Below are 26,277 nucleotides of genomic sequence, written 5' to 3'. Positions count from 1 at the left end.
ATTGCAATGAGAAATGCTCATCAATCATTACAGCTTTCTAATATAATGTTTTGAGATACAGCAATGAAGAGGCTTCAACCTGGCATATCTTTTTGAAAACATTCTAATCTTGCAAATAAAGATCTGAAAGCTATCCAAATGACGAGCCTTAGAAAGGCTGAGAACCATGCACTGCATGCGCTTTCTGACCCTAAGGTGCATAACCACTCCCACAACAAAGAATGAATATTCCTCCACTTAGTGCAGGGGCAATTAGAGGCTACAAGTAAAATTTGCTGATCTTCATTGCTGTAGTCAGTAACACCAAACTCTCAAGTCACGGAATCAAAATATTTTTGTTGATGCTGCTGGTCTGATCAATTGGTTGGCATCACAGGATGCTCCATTCATCCCACTGCACTTCCCCATTAAATACCATCTTTCTCCTTTATTACTTTTCTCCCTATATTAAAATACACATCATATCCAGCAAAGAAGCTTTCTAAGGATGGAAGTGCTAACTTCAGTGGCTCTAATTCCTGTTTTCATCTTACATGATCCAGAACTCTAATTTGACTAGAAAATGTCCTTTTCACAATTTCTATATCTGAGCTATTTGATCACCATTATAAATGTTTCCTCACCTCTGTGAAGTGCAACCTGAAAATCATCATCAGTTTAGTCCCCAGTAGGACAACAGAATCCCTGTAGGTAAAAAGCAAGACTGAAAGGGGATTCCTGGGTAGCTGTACTCTGTATCTCTACAATACTTAGCACCCTCATTATTGCCTCAGCCAAATTTTAAAACTTTTTTCTAACTGTACTGTTAGCATCACACCTTCCCAATAACGTCCATATTTGAATTGTTCTCATTAATTTCCTGGAGTCTAATAGAACACAATCTTAACACGATTTATTGAGATGATTAAAATTCAGAAAACAAGCTTCTCCGTGCTCCATAAAGCACAGCAAATTTATTTGCTGCAGTCAGTAAAACTCTGCTGCCTAAAGCTGTGCAGTAACTCAGCAGAGCTTGAGCAGTAACTGCAGGACCCTTAAAGCTGCACATTTCAGATAATCAATTAGAGCTGTGTTTGCACCCTTGGGGGCCAGCTTCAGACACACCGCATGTTAAAGTGGCTTCTACACCTGTAGATGCAGAAAAAAAGATTCAGAAAATAAAAGCTTAGCAGTGGATTGTGAAGTTTATAGTTAGTCTATTGTGTTCAGCTGGCAAGACACCACCTAGTTCTACAGAAGACTGGTTACCAGGAACGGCTTGTTGAAGTCAACATTGTAGCCTTCGATGTTCTTGTAGGGAAATCAAGGAAAACTGTAGCTTCTAAGGTTCACAAAGGAACAACCGACCAACAGGGCGCCAACATATTTAACAAACACAAAATACACAGTAGGGAAGCTTTGGGTTTTCAGATAAGACAATGTGACAAAGGGACAGGAGCACTATTCTACCCCTCCCAGTGGTCTGCGATGCGATGAAAGTGATTAAGGTGTCTCTAAGAGCTCCTGGGAAGCAACACTGGCAAGCTCGGCACAGCTCTTAGATCCACTCTACCTGGACTTCACTGTTCTGGGATTTCAGGATGGAAAATACACAAATGCAGTGCATGTTAACTGTTTCTGCTTGAGCAGTGGGCCAGCAGTGTCTTCTGCTACAATTTCTTGAATACACCTTCAGGAAGCTACATTAAGGAGTATACAGGTTACACACCTGTCATTTCTACCAATTCTACCAATTATTCTACCAATAATTGTGACCAATTTTAAAGATGTACATTTATATACTCTAGTATCTTAAGTCTCATTAACCAAAACCAAAATAGAACAGATCTTTCATCCACCAAATAATAATAATTAAAAAAAAAAAACAAAATGACAAACCAGCTGGAATCACGACAAATCTGTAAAAAGGCTGCAAGAATTTGGATACAGCAGACTCAAGCCCTAATGCATGTATTTATTCAATAAAACCACTTTATTCAAGACAGCTCACAAAAAACCAGCTTGCATTTAGACTGCCTCAAAGAAGAGATGTCACACTACAGATTTTTCCAGTTAACGATGAGACAATCAGTTGTTTAAAGTTACCTGTCTTTGAAAGCTAATTATTAAGGAAATTTAGAATACAATTGGCCTGAATAACAATAAACTTATATTACACATTCAGTAAGCACGACAGGCAGGTGATAAATTGCAAAAAAAAATGCTACATCACGGTTTAACTTTCTTTGAGTCACCCTTTACTGCCCCAGCATTGTACAAAATAGCCCCTGCTTTCATTACTAATAAAACACAGAATTAATTACTCAAAATAAAAGAGGCCTTGAAAATGTGCCCAGACAGTGCACCATGCTGGCTTTTGGCTTTTTTCACCTATAAGGGAACCTCAAACCCATTTCTAGCTTTTTCCTTAAAGTCAGCTGCACCACATGCAGGTTTCTTCCAGGTCCCGTCTATTCAAAAGTGGGTGTTCATGACCTACAGACCACATCAAACACTATAGTCATGATACTCCTACCAAAATACTTCAACTTATGGCCAACAGCACTATAGATTTAATTTCTCTGACTGCATTATGATGAAAAAAAGAGGGTTTCAAGAGATTCAGTCAACCAATGGAAATATTTTAGAATGGGATCCAAATCTTTCAAATATGTAGTACTGGACTGAAATTCTCCAGGGACTTCTTGGCAGTTCTGCTCCAGCTTGAACAAGAAGAATCCTAGGCTTGTTATTATCAACAGATGGAAATTTTTGTCTCCCTGCTCTACAGTAAGAAGGATTCCGGCTTTTCCCTGAATCGCATCTTCATGGAACATGCACGTTTTTGCACAGAGGATAGCTGTGCATGTTTTCATCTTGGCAGTTCTCCAGAAATTTGCTTCAAGACATAAAGAAATTGCACCAAATTTCTGGGAAATTTTAGATCATGTCACCCAACAAGCTGAGGCAGGGATCTGACAGCAGGCTGCCTGCATTCTCGTCCCCTTTCAAAATAACCTTGTCATAAGCAGGACTAGGAACAAGCCACAAAACTTCAGAGAAGTACAAACACATCTGACAAGGTTTACACCAATTCATGACCAGAGTAGTTAAAACCTCCTGGGCAAATGTCCAGCCCTTTTGGCAGCACTGCATTAATGTAGAAAGAAAATATGGGAGAAAGAGGCAAATGCAACAAGCACAAGAACCATTCAGCAGCCAAACAGCTGCATGTCGAGACCAGGACTTTCTCAGCAGAATTAATTTTCTAACCTGGCCGCTGGCAGCACTAGCACTGCACAGCCCCAGACTTCACGACAGGCCTGAGCACAAGACTGGGAGCCTGGAGACCTGGCCGGTATCTTGACAAATAAGCTGTATGGCCATGGGCAACTCCATTAATCTTGCTGACCTTTAGTTACTGCTTTGTCTGCTAAGGGAATGACTCTTTTTTTGCTTTCTAGAGTGCCTTGACGGCTGTTGATGAAAACAACTATGCAAAGAAGAGAGTTTAGATGGTTTTTTTCTAACTGTCAGACAGTCTGAAAGGTGCTTTATCTACCTACCAGTATTTTCCTGCAATACCTCACTACGTAAGAACCCACTGGGTCTGCTGAGCTACTGTAAAGTCAGTTTCCCAATTCTCTGAGGCAAAGTATGACAGATAATGAAGGTAGGATTTAGTGTGTGGGTTGAACCATTTTGTGAGATTTCAATTGCAGAGGTAAAGTACTGGCTAAATTTTATGATCATGGAGTTAATTTTTTTGCTAAGAAAAGCAAAGCCAAGATGAGGATTGGCTCCAAAGGTTACATGGTGTGTGGTCTTTGCATTTGAAGAGCTCTGCACGGCACTCACTCATGTTACATGCTTTAATAAACTTAAGATTCAGAGTAATATTTATAAAGCTAAGATCTGCAGACTTTTTTGCAATCACCTGGGTACAATCACCTCATTCACAAGAACTAGCTATAAATTATGCTAATCAGTGAAACATTCAGAAGATGAAGAGGGGTTTTTGTGTAATTTTAAATGGACTCCCTATGAAGAAAAATAAAAGGGGAGATATAAAATTACACAGTTTCAGTGAGCATTTCTTTTAAAATCTGTTGTTGTGTGTCAGTAATGTAAATGTTAAAGCACTGTGATCAGGAATTTAAAACATGTTTTTATTGTGGGACCCCCCTTTCATCTCTCCACAATGATTAAATATAATGCTGTAAGGTTTTGCTGTACACAGATATTGTTTTAAGCACCAATCCTGCCACTCAAATGAAGCCTAAATGAAATCAGTCCTTCTGTCTGATTCAACATTTTACCATTACTCTATCTTAAACATAAACCTTTTTTTTGTTTTGTGGGTTTTATGAAATAAAAAGTTAAATAACACAATGAGATATAGGTTTTACGTTATGTTCTTTGGGGGATAATTTAAAAAAATATTTAGGTTTAGCCTACCTCTAATGTGTATTTCAATCAGTGGGAAATTCCTGTGCATTATTCATGAATGACATTCATGCTGAGCATTTGGTACTCCTAGGAAGCAACAGGTAGTAAGTAGAATTATAAAATATCACTATTCGTTAAGTTTGTGGTTCTTCCTATAACACCTGGTATGTAAAAGCAGAACATCCGACTAACTCTCATGAATGAAGATCTTGCACATCAGGTATGTTACCCTGGTTTATAGAGAGCCGACAGATGTTTAACTTTAGAAGCTGTATTTCCATCTGTTCAACAACACCGGAGCTTCTCTGACCACTGCTTTCACTACCCAGAGGGCGCTCCTAAGTAGCCAAAAAAGGTGAGGAGAGCACAGCACGGCAGGTAGGTGGCTGTGAAATGATTTCCCGTATTTCAGCTTGGGTTCTGTACTAAAGTATAAGCGAAGCAGAAAAAAGGTAATACTCCACATGTTTTTAAACAAGTCACAGGATTGGAAGGTGAAGTGTGACATTTGGCGTCTTTTATTTATGGATGGATGAGAAGAAGTAAAGAGGAGTAAACAACTCTAAAGCCACAGAACAAAACACGGTATAGACAGGATTAGGCTGTAGGACACAGGCCACCCTGTTATCTATGTGATTGCTTTTCTCCATCTGTCTATGCACAGTCTTGCCTTTCCTAGAATCAAAGCATAAGTATCACAGGGTTATATGAATATTGGCCAACTTTTTTAGAGTAGTGCTTCTCTACCTTTTTTGCCCAGATTTCTCTTTAATCAAGTAAGATTTTTCACCCTTCCCTTGAAGTTCAGAGGGTACTCGGCACTTTCATTACTGTTCATAGCACTTCACCAGTGTATACAGCAGGTGTATAATCAAGAACTATTTGTAGGCTCTTCACTTGCCTTCTTTGTTCAGGTGATGTCAAGTTCAGATTCCATGAAATAAAAATCTTCCAAACGGAGGGTATAACACTGTGTCCAGACTTGTATAATGCACACATCTTGCAGCCCTCCTCTGATACCTGTAACACAGGCCTAAGGGCTTTAAATCATTAAGGAATCTATTTGTGTGTCAATTCTTTCTGGTTTCCATGAGATTATTTGCACAGACATTACACAGTGATGATACTTGGGACACAAAACTCCATTAACGGGAGTGATGTGCTGTCTAAAATTAACTATGTATTTCTTTTCTCTGCAGTTTCTATAGAACATGAGGAGGGATGCAGATGGTTGACAGCAGTGAGATTATAGTGATAGCTGTAAAATTTGATGACTGTTATCAAAAGCATCGTATGGCTTACGCTAGCAAGGAGCAATTAAAAGAAAAAAAAAAAAAGAAAAGAAAAGAAAGAAGATTTCCAAGCTTACCCTGGACAGGACAGCTCGCAGAATAATTTTGTCATCACAATTCATAGATTACTATTAGCAAAAGTAAGTTCCAAGCCAAACCTGATTTTAACATGAAGCACTGATGCCCATTTACCATAAGAAATAAGTATCTTAAAGGAATATATCTTAGGGCAATCCCTGTGCACTAGGGAGTAGTAATAGAAAGGGATTTAAAATCCAGTTTCATAATAAAAGATTTATTAAAATAAGATGCTACTTCAGACCTTAACAGATACTGGTTATCCGAAGCAATTACAGGAATAAATCTGTGAATGAAGTGATAACTGCACTTGAGATAAAGGCTAAGCAGCTTCCTCCAGTATCTCTGGACTGACTTACTCCAGCTAGAGCACTGTTGCTCCATGGCTAGAAAAATATCATACTGCATAGTGTTATATTGAGGGAGATGATTGACAAAGTAAGCTGAATCCACTAACTTCTACCACTTTCAACCATGAGACTTCGTTTCACCTCTATAGGTGAAACATTAATCCAACCTGTGAGAGAATGATATTCACAACCTTCCCCTATCACAGATGTCACTGTTCAAACTATTCTCTCTCTTCTCTTCTTTTGAGAACTACCTTTGCTATTTACCAAGCTGGCAAAGCTCTCCTATTCTTATTTCCCGTCCTCTCTTCTGAACTGCTATGACTGGAACTCCAGACTTCCCGAACTTACAATGATTTATTGAAACCAGTTCTATTTAGTAAGAACTCTGACAAGCAGAAGCTATACCAAATGCACCAAGCAATTCACAGAACAAGATAAAATCTCCCAAAATTTTCAAGCAGTTAAAGAAGAGACTAGTGAAGGGTTGGCAGTTTTCCATGCTCCCTGAAACATGGGAAGATCAGAAACAGAAAGATTTGTATCTTTTATTTTAAGATGCACATCTACCCATTCACTAACTGAAAGTTAGGCAGTATTTCATTAGAAATCAAGACAGATGAAAGCACTGTTCCTTGCTAGGTCTCCAGATAACATATCCAAAGCATCTGCAGGAGATGGACCCTTAACACTTAAACATTATAGAGTCTTCAAAATATCCATGTTACATCTACTGGGATACAAGATTTTTTACATTAGGAGGAAGTTAATTATAATCCAATGGGGAAAATGTTTCTCTGTTGTTTTTTTGATTCATATTTAATTTCTATCCTACACCAAAATATGTACATATATAATTACTTTAAAATATTTAAGAAGATTTCTTGATGCGGGATCCATTTGCAAGGAACATGATACTGAGCGCCAAGACTGAACTGAAATGTTTTACTGACAAAGCATCAATATTTTCAAAAATATGTACGCTGTAGAGAGTATGGAATTCAATAATTTACAGATTTCTGTAACACTGGTAAGTTTACAACACGTAAGGTCTTCACCCTGAAGTATGTCAAGTAAAATCATGTACTGTTCCTTCTCTAACATGACCAGACTTTATATGTAAACTCTTCCCCTTTGAAGACATCAGAGTACATTATTAGCTGAGATAATTTCTTAATCTAGTTAAACAGCACCGTAATGTAAAAAAGACTAGAGAAAATGCAAGCATAAATTGCTGGCTCATCAAGGAACTTAATTTCTATTAATATGTACTTCATAGAGGACAGAACAATTCTGCCTCCTCATCCTGGTTAAGTATAGTAAATTAAAGAGATTCAGTTTCCTTTCTTTTAAGTCAACATTAAATGGTGACACCTTTCCAGAGAGCTGATGGAACACTGCTTCCCTTCATCAGAGAAAGAATGCTCTAGATTTTAAGAAAATCTTAAGTTTTAAGAACATACAAGTACTGCATATAAAAACCCAGGCTAACAATGGATTTCGTAGATGTTGGCATCAGTTTGATCAGTTTGTTTTTTCTAGACAGTGTTGTGTTTAGCAGTTTAATCAGTGTCAAGGGTCAGTCAACACAGCAATTAATTCCCATCAAGATCATGACTCCTGTTATCAGAGGAGGCAAATGAAATGCTTGCAAACCAAGGATTTCAGAACCTGTCATTACAAATGATTCAGTACCTAGAATGTACGCACACAAGAAGAGAGAAGGGTTTAGGACCAAGAGGTAAGATTAAAGCCAAATGAAAACCAAAAGTAAATCCATTGAACTTAACTGGATTATTTCCCAAACATGCAGTATATACATATCAGAATTCAATCACTTAAATCCTGCAATTTTACAACTGCTTCTAAGCCTGGTCACTTTACAGGGCTCTTCCTGAACAACATATACATAAGTGCCTTTTTAAAGTACTATCCAGGTCAACGGTTTATAGGACAGTTATGCTCAAGACTGAATACTGAATAAAGCTCAGCGCTCCTTTATCCTCCTCCACTCTTTGCCTTTTGTACTTTGAGCACAGGGAGGGAAAAGAATAAGCCCCAAAAATCTAGCATGAAACAGCTGTACAATGGTTCTTCACAGAGGTGTAACTGCTGAGACAGGCATCAGCATTTATACGTATGTGCGAGAACAACTCCCATCTGACTGTTCCTCAGTGGCAGCAAACCTAGCAATAGCAGCGAAGGAGCTGAGGCTGCATACCTTCTATAATGAGCTTTGGGTCACCCTGATGTCCGTGCAATGAGGAGTGGTATTCATAGTGACAGTTTTGACCATTAGTGTTCTATGAGTTTATCCTTTTTGTTATATCAGAGGTTAGTATCTTGGAGCAGTTACCAGGCAGATGGGACTGAAATGAAATAAAGAACACTGAGGCCTTGATTCTCCTCCTGCTTGCACTACCACAAATCACTTCTCCTACATTGTACATAAAAGCAGGGTGTGAATGACAGCAAATGCAATGAGAGCTGGACAGAAATCTGATCAGCTGTCCACAAAATGCTGGGAGGGGGGCTTAAAAAAATTCTCCATTTCACTTTTAAATGCACCAAATGCCTGAGATCAAGAAGTCAGACTGCAATCTCAAAATGCCCATAAGAAACCAAAATAAGCTTATCCACAACTTTAGGACATATTTATATATGGAAAATTTTGAAGCAGCAGAAACGAAATCACGGCCTTCTTTATCCATGTCAATTTACCAATAGTTATAAAAAAACTACCACAGCAAAATGATGTCTTTTCAAAAGGGGATGCCTTGTATTTACAGCTTGTGTCCATACTTCTGCAGGAATGTCTTGCCTTCTTGCTTATCATACCTATTTAGGATGCAAAGCTGTTAAGACACCTGTTCACAGATATTTTGAAGCCACAGGTGTTTGCCTGTGAAAATCCTGTATATAAACAAGGAATTTGAGACAAATATAAACTTAACATAATGGAATTAAATTTGACTTGAATTAAAAGCTACCATTGAAAGCCAGAACAATAGTGACTAGGACAGTGGCATCAGAACAGCTCTACAGACAGGACTAAATGGGGGGGGGGGGGGGGGGGGGGAAGGCTCAATAGCTTTCAGTCATTTGTGGTATGGTGGCTAAGGATCAGCAAGTGTTAACAATGACAAAGCAGACCAGGATGAGGTACCAGAAAAGCCTGGAAAGAAGAAGATGGCCAAAAGAAAGGTGGCAGGCACCTAGATATCAAAGCTGCTAGGTCTTGGTGTCTGACAAAAGCATTTTTGACCAAAAAAAGCATCTTGACCAAAACCAATAAAATATGTTACTGGAGAACAGAACTTCCCTCTACTGTCAGCTCTCTTCCCATCCCTAACACACATAAATGGAAACCACAAAATGAGACAATCTGTCCAATTCTTTCTTGGACTGTTATAGTACTGACAGAACACTGGATGAGGCACAAAATAAATTTAATTTAGACTTGAAATATGAGAGGAGAAGGTCTTTCCTGTTAATTCCTATGTCTTTAAAAACAAGAATGACCTATTTGAACTGGTGACTTCTTGCAAAGTAAGGGAAAACCTATCATCACAAAGCCTGAGACTTTAACAGATTTGTGTTAGGTATTCCCTTAAAGGAACTGCTTCAGTCCTGAACACTGGCAGCTCTTTCAAAGCCAAGTAGTTGGTTAGCTTTGTGCTTGAAAACTTGAAGGGATTTGCTCTTAACACTGCCGGAGATCCTCACCTTTTTAGCATGACAGTGTGACAAACAGGCCAACAAGTTGTTAACCTGTTCTTTCTTCTTGAATCTTTTCCTTCCACCCATTAAAAAGTCTTTTTCACTGCCTTGAAAATCTGGCTCTTGGAACATTCTCTTATTTTACATTTTCCACATCTACAGTGTTATTCAGCACTCTCAGGAGGAAAGTTAGTGTCTTCTTCTGATACCAGCAGTTCTTCTTCTGAGCCAGGGGTGGGGGGCTGGGGGGGTGGCTTTGCTTTTAGATAAAGCCACGTGGATAAAATTATAAGAAAGCTGAGGAAACCATACATACAAAGGTATGATTTTTTCTGTGATAATTTGTTTTTTAAGAATAGACTTGTTCTCTCTTATTCCCCTCCCGAATTCACCCACACAATCTGTATTAAAAGCGCAAGCTTGCTTATATTATCAGTATTCACCATTTCTTTTTAATCCTATTAATAATTATCACCGTTTCTCCAATTAATACTATCAGGAAATTCTTCTGTGAAAATCTATAAACTACAGACATACCCAGCAGCCATTTCATATACCGCAGTTTGAAAAACATACTGTGCTAATCTAAACCACATCCTCTTTTTTCAGTGAAAGGTATTATGCACATTTAAAACATTATTCTCTTCAACCACTTCTCTTCTCAAGACACCTATTTTCAAACCTTGACTTTATTCCAGAGATTCAGTTCTTCTGTCCATAAATCATTTAATCTAAGTTCTATTAGACACGTGACTGCAGAATGAACTTAAGTACATGACTCACTTCAACTAACAATATTCTTTGCCTTCGATTCTATGCTACTTAATTAAAAGTTACAATCTCAAAACAAAGGAGATTCTTGTCTTGCCCTGAAGCTGCTGAGGTCAGGATCAGAAGCTAAGGATGTTGGATGGGAGTTCAGGAAGAAAGACTGGAAATACATATACTGGAATATTATGGTAGGCTGCCCCTTTTAGATTTTTTTATTATTTGGTATATAGGTATGTATGTCTAATATATTGTATATTATACATATAATATATACAAATATAAATTATTTGAAACATTAAGAAACCTCATCCTTAAACAAGATTTTTAAAATGTAACAGCTTTATATTCTACTGTGCACTTTAGGTTTAACCTATGGCCTTTACTGAGGTACCCACGGCTCTTCCAACTTCACCCTCAGCCTGCTGAAGGCATATGATGCAAAGTTATCACAGCAGTTTGCCAAGTTAACAGTCCCCAGTAACAACAACTCCAGCAAGAAGGGCCCTGAAGCCTAAACAAATCCTCATAAAGGAGGTGTAAATCTTCAGTTCGTGGCTGAGAGGATCACTAATACAGTTTTGTGGTTATTCTTCTATAGTTACTCTTGGCAGAACACCCACACAGGGTTTAGAGTTTAGATAGCAGCCTTCCACTTCTCACATACCCACCACAGAAACAGCAGCCAGGCAAGTACAGAAGGCCAGCAGGTAGCACAGTATAGGTTTTGGAATTAATTTTCATCCGAGAGTACAATTCAATGTATACTTTTGCAAATTATCAAGAAAAGCATACAAAAACACTCAAGTTTTGACCAAGTTTGATTTAAATGTAGCAGTTACCTATTCTAAAGCATTGACTCTTAAAGGATTAAATGCTAAACTAATGAATTCAAAGAAATACCACCATTGTCTGTTATTCTTTTAGCAGTACAAAACATGTTTTACTTTTTTGTTCCTGGTAGTAGGAATAGCATTGCTTCAGATGCTATAGAAGTCAAAGAGTGAGACATTGTAACTTGGGAAAGAAATTCTCTCTAAAAAAGACAAGTTTGGAGCAAAAAAACCCCAGAAAGATGAAATCAGCTGAATTTTCTTTGGGAAATAACTTATTCTGTAGAAAATCTGATTTTGATCATTCAAAAGCCCTTCATATATTTGCCATACAGCTCTTTCTACTTTTTTTCAAGACTAAATTCTCAAGACTGAAGGGAAGAGAAGCTGTTCATTTTCAGTTCCTGTTCCAGTCACTACATATTCTTCACAGCAGACTTACTGTTCCTGGGTCAGAGGAACTAAAGACAATCCACCCCAGAGCAAGGTCGTTAGCACTGTCTCCTGTGAGCAAAGAGCAGATGTGGTCTTAAATACCTTGAGAGAAAGAAGGACTTCCAAAATTTCCATGAGGAAATTCAAAATTAAACCTACTTTTTCTGATTGTCACTTTCACAGCTGCTCTGCAAAATGGTTTCACGTAGCCTGAAACAGAAACCAGGAATTCTCTGGTCTACTGTGCTTGCCACCACTGTCCCAGTTTCTCTGAAGTCCTTCTCTCTCCATTAATGCTTCTCTTTTGTTGAAAAAACTGATTTCTATGCTTCATCTGACCTAAATTGAGGCGAGATACCCATTTTTTATCTTGATTTTGTTGTCTTATCTTGATTTTATCTTGATTTTAAAAATTTTAATAGTCTACTGGCAAGCACCAGAATCGATGACATCATAGCAGGAGGCGGCATCTATTCAGAGGAGCTCAGAGCCAGCAAAAATACTCCCCAGAACACAAAAATAGCTCCTATTACATTTTACTCCTTGGCAAAGGAATGCTAGATTACATAAAGGCAATAGAAATAGCTAGCACAGATACATGCAAAGTAGTTTAATGTTAATGGTAATGCCTCATCACTCTGGCTCATGTCTGCAAACTGGAAACCTATATTCTAGGTAGGTCAGGCTTGTCTTAAGCTGAAGTTCACTAAAAATGTACTGATTTAGACTCCAGGCAGCAAGCACGGCAGAGGAAGCCACATTCTTTGTGAATTAAGTGAGAATGAACTGCCAGAGAAGGCCTGGCAACTAAGTCAGGCAAAAGAGTTGTGGTGGAGCAAAAAAGAACTTTATATGGATTCCTGAAATCAAGCTGTAAATGCACAGTAGTAGTGTTGCATTGTCAGAGCTGCCACTTTAGCAAGAAAGTACTCTTTCCTATAGTGAAAATGACAATTCTTCATCTTCAAGGAAACAAATACCCTGGTGCGCTGAAAAAAAAACAGCACTGAAATTTTCCAAATTCATGTAGACATGTCAGGTGGATAATGCTCTCCACAGCAAAATGACAAATGTCCTCCAGCAATACTTTTTTTTTTTTTTTTTTTTTGGGGGGGGGGGGGCGCGCAGGGAAGGAAGAAGAGAAGAGTGAAGAAAAGGAAATCAGCAAGCAGGAAAACCATGGAGCAAGAATGGCTAAGGAGCTAAGTAGGAACACAGAAGATCCAATGTGATTACAATACAACGATAAAAGCTTGCTGTGCATGACCCTGGGCAAACCACTTTCAGTTGAGATCCCCTTTATAAGATAATAGCAACACATTTAAGTTTTCATGAAGATATCTGGATTACAGAGTGAAAAACATTTAAGCATTGCAGTATTGATGACCATACCAGCATATCAACAACAGGCAGGCAAACCAAAAGTGTTTTGCAGCTACATAGGATCCCATTAAAAGGAAATATTAACCACTACTAAGTTGCGGTGAGCTTTGTTAAGGGATCTAGCAGTAACCCTCTAAAGAAAGGTTGCATGTTAAGTCCCTAAACAATAAAGTCTACCCATGCAAAAACACATATTACAGTTAGACCACTGAACCAAGTAACTATTGTGTTTGATGAAGGGGAAGTATAAAAGCTTGTTCACTCTAAGCAAAAAATAAACACACTTTTACAATCTGACGGTGTTTGATTTAAGTATGCATATGTACATCCCACTGAATTAAAAAGCTCTGATTCGACTGTCTCATATACTATCAATTATTGCTGATACTCAGCCACTACTGCCAATGGCTAAAACCCCTTCTGCTATGTCTGGAATGGAAGTGATCTTCACCTCTGGAGTTCGAAGGTCAGAATTTTATTCCTCATGCTACTTCATTATAATCATGATGTCTGGCCCAATGACAGATTAAAACGGCATCTGGGAAATCTATAATTGACAACATAATTCCACCAAAAAAGGCCTAAGTGAGCATTTATCATTATTATCAGCAGCAATGAATAAGAAATCATTTTTCTACCCCTAGAAATGTGATGATTACTGGAAAATCTCATTTGTACTGGTATATGCATGACCTTTCAAGATTTTTTGACATACAGAAAATTAGAGACACACACACTTGGCTTGCACCAGGCACAGTGAGACCTTAATCTGTCTATCTTATATTTCAAGCAAGTACAGTGACCACCAGCCAATGGACTGTACTGGTGTTGCACCTCTGTGTGATTCAGGCATTTCTTCCTTGGCTTGCAACAATTTTCCTGATTCAGGCTTCAGCAAAGTAAGTTATTTTCTCATTATAAGAGTCACTTTTGATGATCTGGCATTTTGCCACAAAAATGACTAAGTGAAAAGATGTCTATCGTTAACCTTTTTTTTTAGTGAAACTGCAGGCAGCAACCTCTCTTTGCTGTATTACAAGAACATTAGCTCAGAGGGCCTATGTGTAAGAAAGCATACTAGATGTAAGATGATCTTATTTATTTAAAATTGATTCAATATGAAAAGTTTAGGTTAGATCAAGTGATCAAGTATCAGTTACATATATCCACTCTTCCCTTATTTACAGGTACTAAACATTTCTCTTAGAATACATATAAGTACATGCAATTTAAATACTTACTATACACTTACAACCAACATACCAACACAAAAGAGAAAGCTAAAAACCAGGTATTTGTCAAAAATAAATCACAGTGACAGTGAAGCCTTCAGCAAACAAAGTCTTAGAAATATGCTTTGCAGATTTTTCCTTGGAACAGCAACAGTAAATTGAATAATCTGACTCACTGGAAGGCTAAGATTTTGTAAAACATCAATATTTCATACCCTCTCTTAGCTAACTTTGCCTTTGTGTAGATAGAAATGTCTGACTGAAATGTAACCTTCAGGAAAAAAAATTATGTTTTAAAACAGGAACATCAAAAAGTTAAGTATGTGCTAACAGTAATGGGAGAGAGTGGTGGCCATCAATTGTGTTGGTGTCAGGCCTGTTGTTTTGAGGTTAAAGGAATGGCTACAGTTTTTTCTCTAGTGACGGAGTCTACACCAGCAGGTCATTAGTGAGTAGGATTTAATGGGCTCACAAAATATATCTTGTCTTCTTGAAGTGGAATGCACTGTTTGACTGCAAATCCGGACTGCTGAAAAATAGCTGTGTTTCGTCTGAGATAACAGTCTGCAAAAGAGATTCCATAATCAGGAAAACAAGAGTTGAGAGAGTTCTCTTGATAAAGATGCAAACTGAAAAATATGTGCTGTCTTGAATAACCATTACACTTACATTGCAGAAAGTTTATATTAAGACCTATTGTAAAACAATTTCTATACAAAAGAGCAAAAGACAATCATTGTTCCAACTCTGCTCATTTCTTCGGGCTCATTAAAGAAATTCTAAGACAAAACACAGTCTTTGATCTCAGGCATTGCTATAATGCAACTGTACATTTCAAATGAGACATATTTAATTCCTAACTAAACAAAACCTCTGTGCAAGTAAAAAGTCAGTCCCTGAAATTCAGAAGTCTTAAACTGCTTACCTTTTTACGAGCAAGTCAAATTTTTGGAAGCAGTTTCTCAAAGCAACTCAGACATTCCATGTTAACTGTTGTGCTGCAATAAACAGCTGCAAAACTTGCTGATTTATTTCCCCATTTGGTGTGCATGCTGAACCCCAGAAGAAATCCCATGCAGAAAAAAAAAATAAGGAAAAACAACCCCAAAACCCACAGGAGAAGCACCTCAGCCCTTGAGCAAAGCACAAAAAAGTTCAACAGGGAAACAGAAAGGAAATCCAGCGACAACTAAAAGTTTGGACAAGAAACAGGAAAAGCAAGCTTGCTCCCCTTGCCTGTAGTCCTGGCTAAAGGTGCCTCTCCAAGCAAAATTCACTGAGACTCCCAGCTCCTCGGAGCAGATGGTATTCACACATTATTCCCGAACAGCAGCATTCCCTAGCCCAATCAGGAGGCAGCACTCAAAAGCCAAGCGCTTCCCAGACTCTGTTACAGTTTTCAATAGCTATAGCACAAGATGAATGACTCAGAAAATGAATAAGCAGGGGAAATAAAACACGCCTCTCTCTCCTAGTCGGAGGCACAGGCAGTCAGTTCAGCAACCCTGAGTGTACTAAGCATTGGTTTCAAGTTGAATGCACCTGCTTTTCCCCCCCTAAATCCTAAATGCTGATTATATTTTTCATATCTCTGATTTGTGTTATCAACTTCAACATGAGCTAGAAGTCACAGTAAGAATTAAATCTTTGCTTTTTTTCTTTAGTCTTAAAAACAACAAACATTTGCAAGAGTCAAAAAAAGGACAACCTGTATGTGTGCTCTTCTAGAAAAAAATTTCCAGATAACTCAGTGAAATTCCTCATGCCATCTCCTGCTGAATACATGCATAAATGTTGCTAAGATTTAGGCCTAACTTCACAGATCCTGTTGCAAATTATATGAAAATAAGAAAGGTTAATTTCTAAACTGTCTCTCCTAAACAGATTAATATGTCCTCTGGTTCTGTCTATAAGTTTACCAGGAAACTTTAAATTACAATAAAACAAATATATCTAAGAAGCAAATTAATTAAAAATGACTACCAAGTTTCAGGTGAAGTACAAGCATTACCCAAAAGCCAAACAGAACCAGTGAACTACTTGCAGCCGCTTTGATTAGCTTATAGACCACTGCAACCATCTCGGAGAGCACTTTTAAATACAGCTCCGCAACTCGATGCCGGGCTTTTCCTGACAGCTGCAACTGGGTAGTAAAGGATGATCTGCTAAACAAAGCAAGTTACTCATGGAGACAGAGTTGCACAGCACCAGCAGGTTTGTCCCTGGAATACAGTAGTGCACTTGTGACCTTTCCAAAACATACTGAAATTCTCTTCATTTTTAAAACAGAAAAGACTGCAAGGAGGTAACACCATGTTTAATGTTCCTATACCAGCTCTCACTGCAGCCTACATACGATGTTTTTATTGCTGTCACTCAGAAATTAACTCTGGGTTAGCTGAAAACACACTGCAGTCAGACAAGTGGAATCAGTTAAATCAGTAAAACTATCTGGGGTGAGAAGCATTCTCCCAGATCCCCCCGGACATTTTCAGATCTTTGTCTGTGGCTGTAAATTGATCCTTTGCATTCCTGTCTGACACATGAACTGTGAAAAACTCTTCAGGGATATTCTCTCTGCCACGAGTAATGCTCTAATAGCATTTCTGCAAAACAGAAGAACAGTTGCAGAGACAATAAAATATCGTGAACTCTGGTCTAATTTAATATTGGTTTAAATCTTTTTTTTTTTCTTTATTCTGAAACAAATAAGAGAACTCTATTAGCATCTTGCTTTCCTACTTTCAAAACATGAAGCATCAGGATTTCTCCTGCTCGGATTAACAGCAGAACCTACATTCGGAGGCATCGATTTGCTACATAAGCCATGCCATGCCCACCCAATGGTTAAGCAAACAAACACACACATAACAGTTACAGGACAAAGAACAATGGCTTGTGTTATTACATCTGCCACAGCTGCCTTCCAACTTCCCAACTACATCTAGAGAAGTATTTAAAGGTGTAAAACAAAGCTAGAAGCATATCTAGACCCAGTAAGAAAACAAACATTTCTTGAAACTTCATTTTGGCAGACATTTTCGGATCACTGCATTAAGCTGTCTAGCAGCCAAAACCATCGACTACTGACTCACTTAGCAAGGCATCTGGTAGGCCTCTGGGCCTGTATCAGCAGCAGCAATGCTTTGCAATTAAGTCTTTTACACATGCTAGTTCCTTGGACATGTTCAGTGGGGAAGCACAGCTAAATGTAAACAACATCACCATAACGCTCTGACATGATAACCACATGCATGCAGTGAGAAACCTCCTAGGCAAACATCCTGATCAGACATAATAAATAATATTACAGAGCAGTGGCTAAAGGTAAGCAGCTATTTATTCTTTATATCCCTCGTGTACAATACATTTGTTAGACACAGATGTAAAGTGTCAGTGGTTGTCAATCCTTCTGGTGATACCCAGAAAAACGAGGCTGCTGTCCAACATCATAGTAGTTACATACATGTATGTGATCACAATAACCCTTGATTAAAGGTCTCAGAAAAACCCACTTGACTGACTCCTTGCCAAAATGTGGGTCTCAGCTCTCAATAAGGACTGATAATTTCTTCTGTTGCTTCTCCAGTTTCTGTTACCTGCTACCAGCACCTGATGAATTTAAAAGCTTCTGACCTATGAATACCTTGATATATCAGGTATATGCTTTTAATACCTCATCATCTCTGCTCCCATGAAATCTCTTGTCCCCTATTTTCCAAATCAGACACATGAACAAAACATCAAAAGCCTCTCATTTTCACTATCCCTGCAACATCATTCTGAGGCATTTTCCTATGTAGCATCCTCACACAGCTGATGTACCTCACTAATATTAACAAATACTTTGTTAATACCTAATCCTGACTAGACAGATTTCAGTAATCACAAAATATTAACACAGTACAGTCTTCCATTCCATTTAATTATACCGAATTCACTTCTCCAATAGTAGGCTCTTGCTGTAGAAAGTTCTGAAAGAGGCTTGTAGTGGTGTTGCATTTTAGAGATGGAACTGTGAGGGTTCCCCCAATGCTGTGCTTTGAAGTTGCTCTTTTAGAAACAAAGAGAAAAGGCCTTAAAACATTCTTGACTATGAAAGGACCCTTTTCTTTATTACAAAAGAATGAAGACACTACTTTGACTGTTTCTAGTACCTCCACGTATGGATGGTTACATTCTATTCATCTTATGTTCCTTCACGATTTCACATAGATGGTTCTCCCTTATTGTGTGCTCATAATCTGGTGGGGTGCTTGCTTACTGGTTGGCTTTACCCTCTTCTACAGATTTTAGTAGGGAGAGAAAGGAAAAGACTGCATGCAATGCTTGTTCATATTCAGTTGTGAACTTGGAAATCCTAAAATGCATTCTACAAATCATGATGTATTAATCTTCTTAATCCTTGGACTCCTATTCCCCTGGAGCTTTTCTGCCTTTTTGATACTGTTGACTGCTTTACTAAAGCTATACTGGATCTTTCTGTTTCGCCACTTAGTGTAATTTATAATGAAGTTACCAGATAGTGCTTGTATCTATTTTAAAACTTTTCTATTTGTTGCTGAAATATTTTGGTGACAATAGAGAAACCCACCTACTTTAAACTGTGACATCTGCTCTACTTGCCACGTGGTCACTGACAGCTCAAGCAGATCATTTATGATCCTTTCTGAACAACAATCACTTACACATACTTGGCTTATTTCTTTGAAATAAGTCCAATACTGATCATATAACTTATAGGAACCTCAGAAAATTATGTGGAACAGTGACCTAATGTTACTTGTGGGGTGAACCTGTTGCTGTTTCAGATGTTCACCCATAAATAATGCCCTCAGGTAGGATATCGTATTTGATTTTGTCACTAGTATTTCTTATATGCAGATATTCTATGTTGGTTTTGCCCACCAAAATTTAGAACCTTTTTTCCAGAAAGATGTGTTAGCTGCTTCAGACTTACCTTTCAGTACAACACGTCTTTCTTATGAATTATAGTTAGTACCTGAATATAGTGTAGGAAAAATGAAGAAAACTACCGTACAATATAAAGAAAAGGGTTGCCACCCAATTATGCCTACCACTTTGACACACAATTCATCAGGAATTCAGTCTGCATTTATCTTCTCTTGGTATTACACTGCCATTTGTCTTTTTCTTTTTGATTTTTCCTACCATTAAGCACATGTTTCTCTACCTCTCTTTTGTCAGAAGCCATAAGATAGACATGGTGTAAGAACTGTAACGAAAAAAAGAATGAAGCATAACTGTCTCAACAGTCTATAGCCCTCTGCTAGTTCAGCCTTGAAAACTGAAATTCACTAAGAAAAAGCATGATTTTTAAAAACTGCTCAAAAGAGAGATCTCACTATTCTCATGGAATATTATGAAATAACACACTTTGATAAATAATCTGGTTTCTCATATATGTCTTGGATAAATATTTCTAGTAATAATATACACTTTGTTTCTCTAATGTATTTAACTCAAGGAGTTTTCTGCAAACCACACAAATGTTGCCTGAGGTAAGCAGACAAAGAACAAATAATATTTTAAGGATCTACACCACAGGCCACAGTACAGCACTATTTAATCACCTAATGATAATTTAATATGTTTAATTACCAACCTACTCATTACCATTTTTCTTCAGTCCTGTAGACAATAACGGGTAATTAACTTTTAAAACTACTACCACCAAAACTCATTACTTTCCAATATTCACTCAATATTGAAACCAAATTTCAGGCTTAATAGGACAGGACTGTACCATGGATAAGAAAAGCCAAAGTTCACCTATGTTTTTGTATAGTTTTTGCAAAACAGCTGCTCCCAGACAAAACTCCTTTTCTCTCACATAAGGAAAAGGATCAGTGCTCTGCCTTTCAAAGATCTGAGCAACCTGTTTGCAACTTGTGCAAGCAAAAACACCCCAAAACCACTACACAGTGACCCATGCCATTAGAAAAACAAACCCAAACTGTTTAGTGTTTTAACATTGCAGAAAAATGTACACTGTGCTATATTAATATTCTATTATAATTATTTTCTACTGGTTTTATATCATGCCAGCTCTTCTTCAGAAAGCCTATGTTTATGACTGACAACTGATCAACCTCCTCGGATTATTTAAAAGATAATAAAACCTAAAAAAATTATTATGAATTTATTCTGTATAAATTTCAAGCAAGCTAGTCTTTTCTTTTATACCCTCTTCCTCTTTCCATGTCACATATACTTCTTCAGTACAACATATCTAAATCAAACCTTGCTTACCAGTCTAATCACAAAGCATCTTTATTTTCTCAGATGCAAACGTTCACTAATATTACTGAACAATTTGCTTCTTCAGATAGCATGTCAGAATGGCAACACCTATAAGAAATACTTAACATTTAATTTCCAAGCAATGTACAATATTAAACCACAAAACATACCTCTATTAAAATAGATTCCTGACCAATTTTCCACACATTTGGGGAATTCAGATCAGGGGAGATTTGTTCCAGAACAAGTTAACTTAATTACAATGGTAAAATAAAAATAACTTACTCTTATAAATACTCAGTTGTTAGCAGATGAGAGGGAGTTTACTTTTCAGAACCTAGCTGCACGGCATCTTCAGCACTGCTTCTATTTAGAAGGCAGGTGCTTCAGAGTACTGCACTGAAAATTAGTGTTGTCACCCTATTTTCCTACTTTTTCTCCTTACTAGATGCCTAAAATGCAGTTCTGAAGAAGAAATGCCAAATCAACTCCCCTATTATCTGTCTCTGCCTCACTGTTCAGCAACAGAATTTCCCCTTGCATGGGGAATTCCTGGTTCACAGCCTTTTCTGTGGAACTTTCAGAAAGATACTTCAAAAGATTTTGCTGTTTTTCATCTTATTTTAAGTCTAACTAATCTTTGTTGTCTCCAAGATCATCATATTATATTTAAAAGAAGGTAATACAAGGTTAAGAACACATACATACTATCCACAGAGTGGAAGTAAATGCCAAGTCCAGGAAACTAAAGAGCCTAGAGTGCTGACGAACCTTTGGCTCTGCTGGCTGAGATAGTGGGTGAGGTGCCCCAAACTACATCATCTGCCAAATCCAGCTCAGTAACGATGTTTACAGCCTTTTCCTGTTCTAAAGCAGATCTACCCTATCTCTCTTAATTAACACCTCAGTCTTCACCTACAGCTGCCATAATTTGTTGGATCTTGGGTTCCTGCATGACTCTGCTAACAAACAATATCTCATCTATAAAAAATTCTGTTTTCCTAGTCCTTACTTCTGTTTTCCTCTCTACCAAGTGCAATTTTTAATACACATCAAGGTGTCACTGAGGCTAGGATTTCATTACTGCCCTAGAACACTGCTTGAAGAATCTAAACTACCAACAGCAAGAAAAGTTCAAGACTGGCTGTCATCCATGTAATTCACCTGGTTGAACATGTGTGTCAGAAACTGAAAAAAATATGCTACAATTATTGTATTATTAAAGCACAATGGTTTCATTTCATGTCTTTGTGGTACAAAATCTGCATCTGTGATTCACACTTACTGTACGGAGAACATGATTCCTCTAAAACCGGTAGTTGGGAGCTGGTCTACAATGTTGTTCAAGAGGTGCTTGAATACTGTGCCCTTAAAAGAGTAACAACTAATTCACAAAGCAATATTGTCAGGACACACAAAAGAATCAACTCAGAGGTGGTACTAGTGTTCACTATAGCTTTATAAACTGTGATCTAAGCAATTAGAAGACACAATGAATGCACAACTCATAGATATTTTGTACTCAAGAGTTTGTACAAAAATACAACATCTTATAAATCTTCACTGGCTTGCAAAAAGCTGCTGAGTTGCCTTTTATTCTTGTAGCTGCAAGTGGCTATAGTACAAAAGAGAAATCTGTAGCTCTGATGTGTCATCCCTCTGAAATGGGTAATTTAGGGTTATGGTTTCAGAATCAGCGCATTCTTCAGCACTTTTCCTCCAAGAAACATTTTTTTCTGAAAAGAATCGAGTAAAACCATGCCAGTACATTAAAAAGAACACATCAAAAAGTCAGAACTGTGAGCTGTCATAAAATGACAATAATCTTTCTTTACATTCCTGCATTTCAGAGAATGTAAAGAAAATATCAGGGGGAGGGGGAGGAGAAGGGAAGTATTTTAATGATCCTTACAAGAACCTGTAGCTTTATGTGAGCCTGTATCATAGGTACACATGGAGAAAAGTTACAGAACTTCTGTCTCTGTTCACAAATGTCAAAATGGATAGCAACCTAGAAAGCTTGTGTTGAAAGCAGTGCAAGCACTACAGCTCAGCACAGAGAAAAATCCAATAACCATTTCACCCACAGGTTATGATTTTAGTCCAGGGTCTACTACATCAAGGCAATTAGAACAGCTTAAATCTCATTTCAGGCCCCCAAATAAATGAGTGGTCGTTTTCTGTTCCAGTTACAAGCAATAATAAATCTATGAGGTATCTCCATGAAAAGTTGGCAACCTGATTTCATTAGGAAAAATATCTGTGCTGAGAAGTGAGACACAGCTTCTCAGTCTTAAATATTCCACTAATGTCCTTCTAGCTGATTTCATACACCTCTGTAAGCAAATGAACAAGCTGCAGGAGGCAAAAAGAGTAAAGTATATTATTGCCACATATTCTTCCAAACAGATTTTACTGTCATTAAAGATCTATTGATTGGGCTGGCAACAAGCAACTAAGAATGAACGGCCACTGAATTTTAAGGTACATGGTTAACCAATATGGACTCTCAGGTAGATCAAAAATTCAATAGCGGTTTCCATTCTAGCAGGAAAAGGAATTTGATTTGACATTCTTGAAGATAAAAAGGCACTTCTACAGTAAGCACAGAAGTTTCAAGTTATGGTCACTTCCCAAGGCATTAATATTTGTCACAGGAGACATACAGTAAGATAAACACAGTAGTTATCAGTGTGTTCACAGGAGTTCACTAGCTGTTTTGATAATAAAAGGGGCAAAGGGGCTGCTTCAAGAATGACAGCTACAAGAAAACATTCTCAAAGGGGAAAATCTTTCTTAAGAGCACTCTGATGGCATATTCTTGAGACCTTTCTATTTACTGAATTCATGCAAAATAATGCATAGTAGTACCACAATAATAGGTTAATCCCCGAGTCCTGCATTTTGCTCCAGCAAGGCAGTGTAACACTTAAGCAATTGACTTTCTGATCAAGATATGGTTCAACCTATTTGTTTTACAATGGGATAGTTTAAATCAAAGTAATTAAACTCTAAAAGGAAGATGGGGATTTACATAGTTGGGAAGGGGAACCAGTGAAGTTTCTTCTAGGATACTTGGTACCATAAGCGCTTATTTATCTCTCATTTCACAGTTCATTAACATTTCCAGTGTCTGCCTACTTTATCAAGTATTTTGCAGGAAAACAAGGTTCTACACAATGTGACAGAATATACTTTACATGTCTGTAAGGAGAAGAATAAGAAACCAGTGTATCTGAAAATATGCATTCTAAATTTAGTGAGCCACCTTAACATATTTGAGAAACCAAGTTAAACTTTGATTTCCCACAGAAGCAAGAGATTCTCTTTGTGACTCCTGAAGTCCAGATTCTAATGTTAGGATAGGCAAGAACACTTGCTTATATATTTGGTAACATCAGTTCAAACTATGCATGCACTTCTCTGATAATCCTAAAACTTCCTGCTGTAAAGAAGAAAAAACTTAATTCTGTGTTCTAGTGGTCTAAGAGGAGGTACAAGACATGAGAGGCAGATACTGTTCTTCCAGAGAGAAATTAATATAACTACATATGAAATAGAATAGAAAAATGAAATAAAAAGTGTGATCCTCCCCTCTTAATCTTTTAATATAAATACTATCATTTGAAACAACATCAAAATCTGTCCTTGATTATTTTATACAATTCAACTTCAGCATGGCACAGAGCCCAAAGTAAAGCAGTGCTTCCCACTTATATCTGCCCAGTCAACTGTTCACATAGTTTAAATGTTACTTCATTCCCTTAACCACATTCCTTCCACACAGTTTTAGGTCTACAGTGATATTAACACTGCAGTTATGTCGTACTTGAAGCTCTAGGTTATCAGCAGAGAATATGCTGTGGGAAATACATAATTAGTTCTTGAACAATGTATGTGCAGGACGTGGAATACTTTGCTGATTTCAAACTGTATCCATAATAGTACCAAATACATATTAAAGAGCTGAGAATCAATTTATTCTAAAAATCACCATTTTAGATTGTTTTCATAAATGTAAACAATTTCTTGTCCTCAGTATAGCCAATTCACTCTACTAACAGAGAAATAAGACTTGTAATTGTAAACAACTTTTTACCTGAATTTATGCTTTTTTATATGCCTTCCAATAGACTAGATACCAGAACATCAGCATGTGGAATGCTATAAATCCAGGGAATAGCTGCAGTTTTAACCATGGACTTTAATTCCAGGGTGAATTTATGTGGTCCCTAGCTAAATATATCCTTCTAAGTAAATTACTCATGCAACTGCCTGTAGGAAAGCTTTCTGCAGATAAAGAAACTGTTTCCAAATGCTTCGTTTGACAGCACATACGGCATAAAGTTACATTCTTTTCTCACCAGCAAAAAAGACCCCCAAACTGAATAATGTAGAATGCATAGGCTCCTCTTCTGTCTGTAAAGATTGTCCAGAAGATAGGTTAATTCTGCCCAATTATAGCTCCTTGCACTACACTATATGCATCAGTTTACTACATGTTTGTATCTCCAAACCCTGTAAACAGAGTGATTTCTAAGATAATGTGAAGCACATTACCACATTCATTTCTACTTATCCATGCAAAGACAGTAAAAACACATGCCTAACCCTGCACCTTTAGTAGGATGTTTAACTCAGACACTCTTTCACTATCCTTTTTTCCCTCTCTTTTCTATGTTTTCTACTTCTTACCATTGGAGTTCTCCTGGTCCAAAGGATTATCTGGTTCCATTACTTCAAATAAAAGCATCCAACATGCAGTTCTCCATGCAGCAGAGGCATAAAAACACAGCAGTTGCCTAAGCTGATTCACCTGATTTATGAATTAGTGCTGCATCCATAAGAGGCTGTGTTTCTTCTTTTGTATTACATCTGGCTCCTTTTCCAACTAGATGGCTGGGTATTACAGCATGCAGGCCTTTTTCCAGCATCCTCTTAATGCATTATATTTAAAGTAGCAGCAACCTTTTTCTCCCATCCCCCAGACTAAGTTACAGCAGTAACTAGGCTGAGCTGGCAGAGAGCGGAGCTCATTCAGAACAGGACCTGCAAGCGTTCTCCGATTCGTGTTGCTGCATAAAGAGAATGATTGATACAATAAAAAGTAAGTGGGGTTTGACACAGTACGGTATGCACTGCAGAAAATCGCACCAAAACCAGCAAAGGTCCTGAAGGCTTGGGGAATGCCTTGTTGAAGCCACCAGTACGCACCCCCTCACACACAAACATAAATTATGTCCTGTTCCCTCCTCCTTCTCCCCCCCGCTACAATCTTTTATAACCCTGGATCTCCTCCAGCAATAGTCTATTCCTTTACTCAGTTTATAATAAACTCTGCCATTCCCTTGTGTCCCTAGGGCTGTCTTGGAAAAGAAAGAGGCTGTTTGCAGAATGAATAGACCAGCCAGTGCCTAACAGGGAGGCAACTCAATGACTCCGCACTGGGCAGTTGTAACTTGCTGCAGCAACAGCCTTCTGCTGGAGACCTTGT

At 37.8% G+C, this 26,277-nt stretch overlaps 1 protein-coding gene across 1 annotated transcript in view; it reads right to left on the bottom strand.

Moving 5' to 3' along the window:
- LOC121093449 (DAB2 interacting protein) overlaps positions 1-26,026 on the bottom strand; it is a 210,557-nt gene extending 184,531 nt beyond the window's left edge. Inside the window, exon 1 of the mRNA XM_040605743.1 lies at positions 25,479-26,026. Coding sequence (XP_040461677.1) covers positions 25,479-25,536 — 58 coding nt within the window. The 5' untranslated portion in view covers positions 25,537-26,026. The remainder of the gene's footprint in view (positions 1-25,478) is intronic.
- Positions 26,027-26,277: the final 251 nt, after the last annotated feature.

The sequence above is a fragment of the Falco naumanni genome, chromosome 9 (assembly GCF_017639655.2).
Source record: "Falco naumanni isolate bFalNau1 chromosome 9, bFalNau1.pat, whole genome shotgun sequence".
NCBI lineage: Eukaryota > Metazoa > Chordata > Aves > Falconiformes > Falconidae > Falco > Falco naumanni.
The sequence above is the reverse complement of the archived record's forward strand: the minus strand, read 5'-3'. Positions and strand labels throughout refer to the sequence as shown.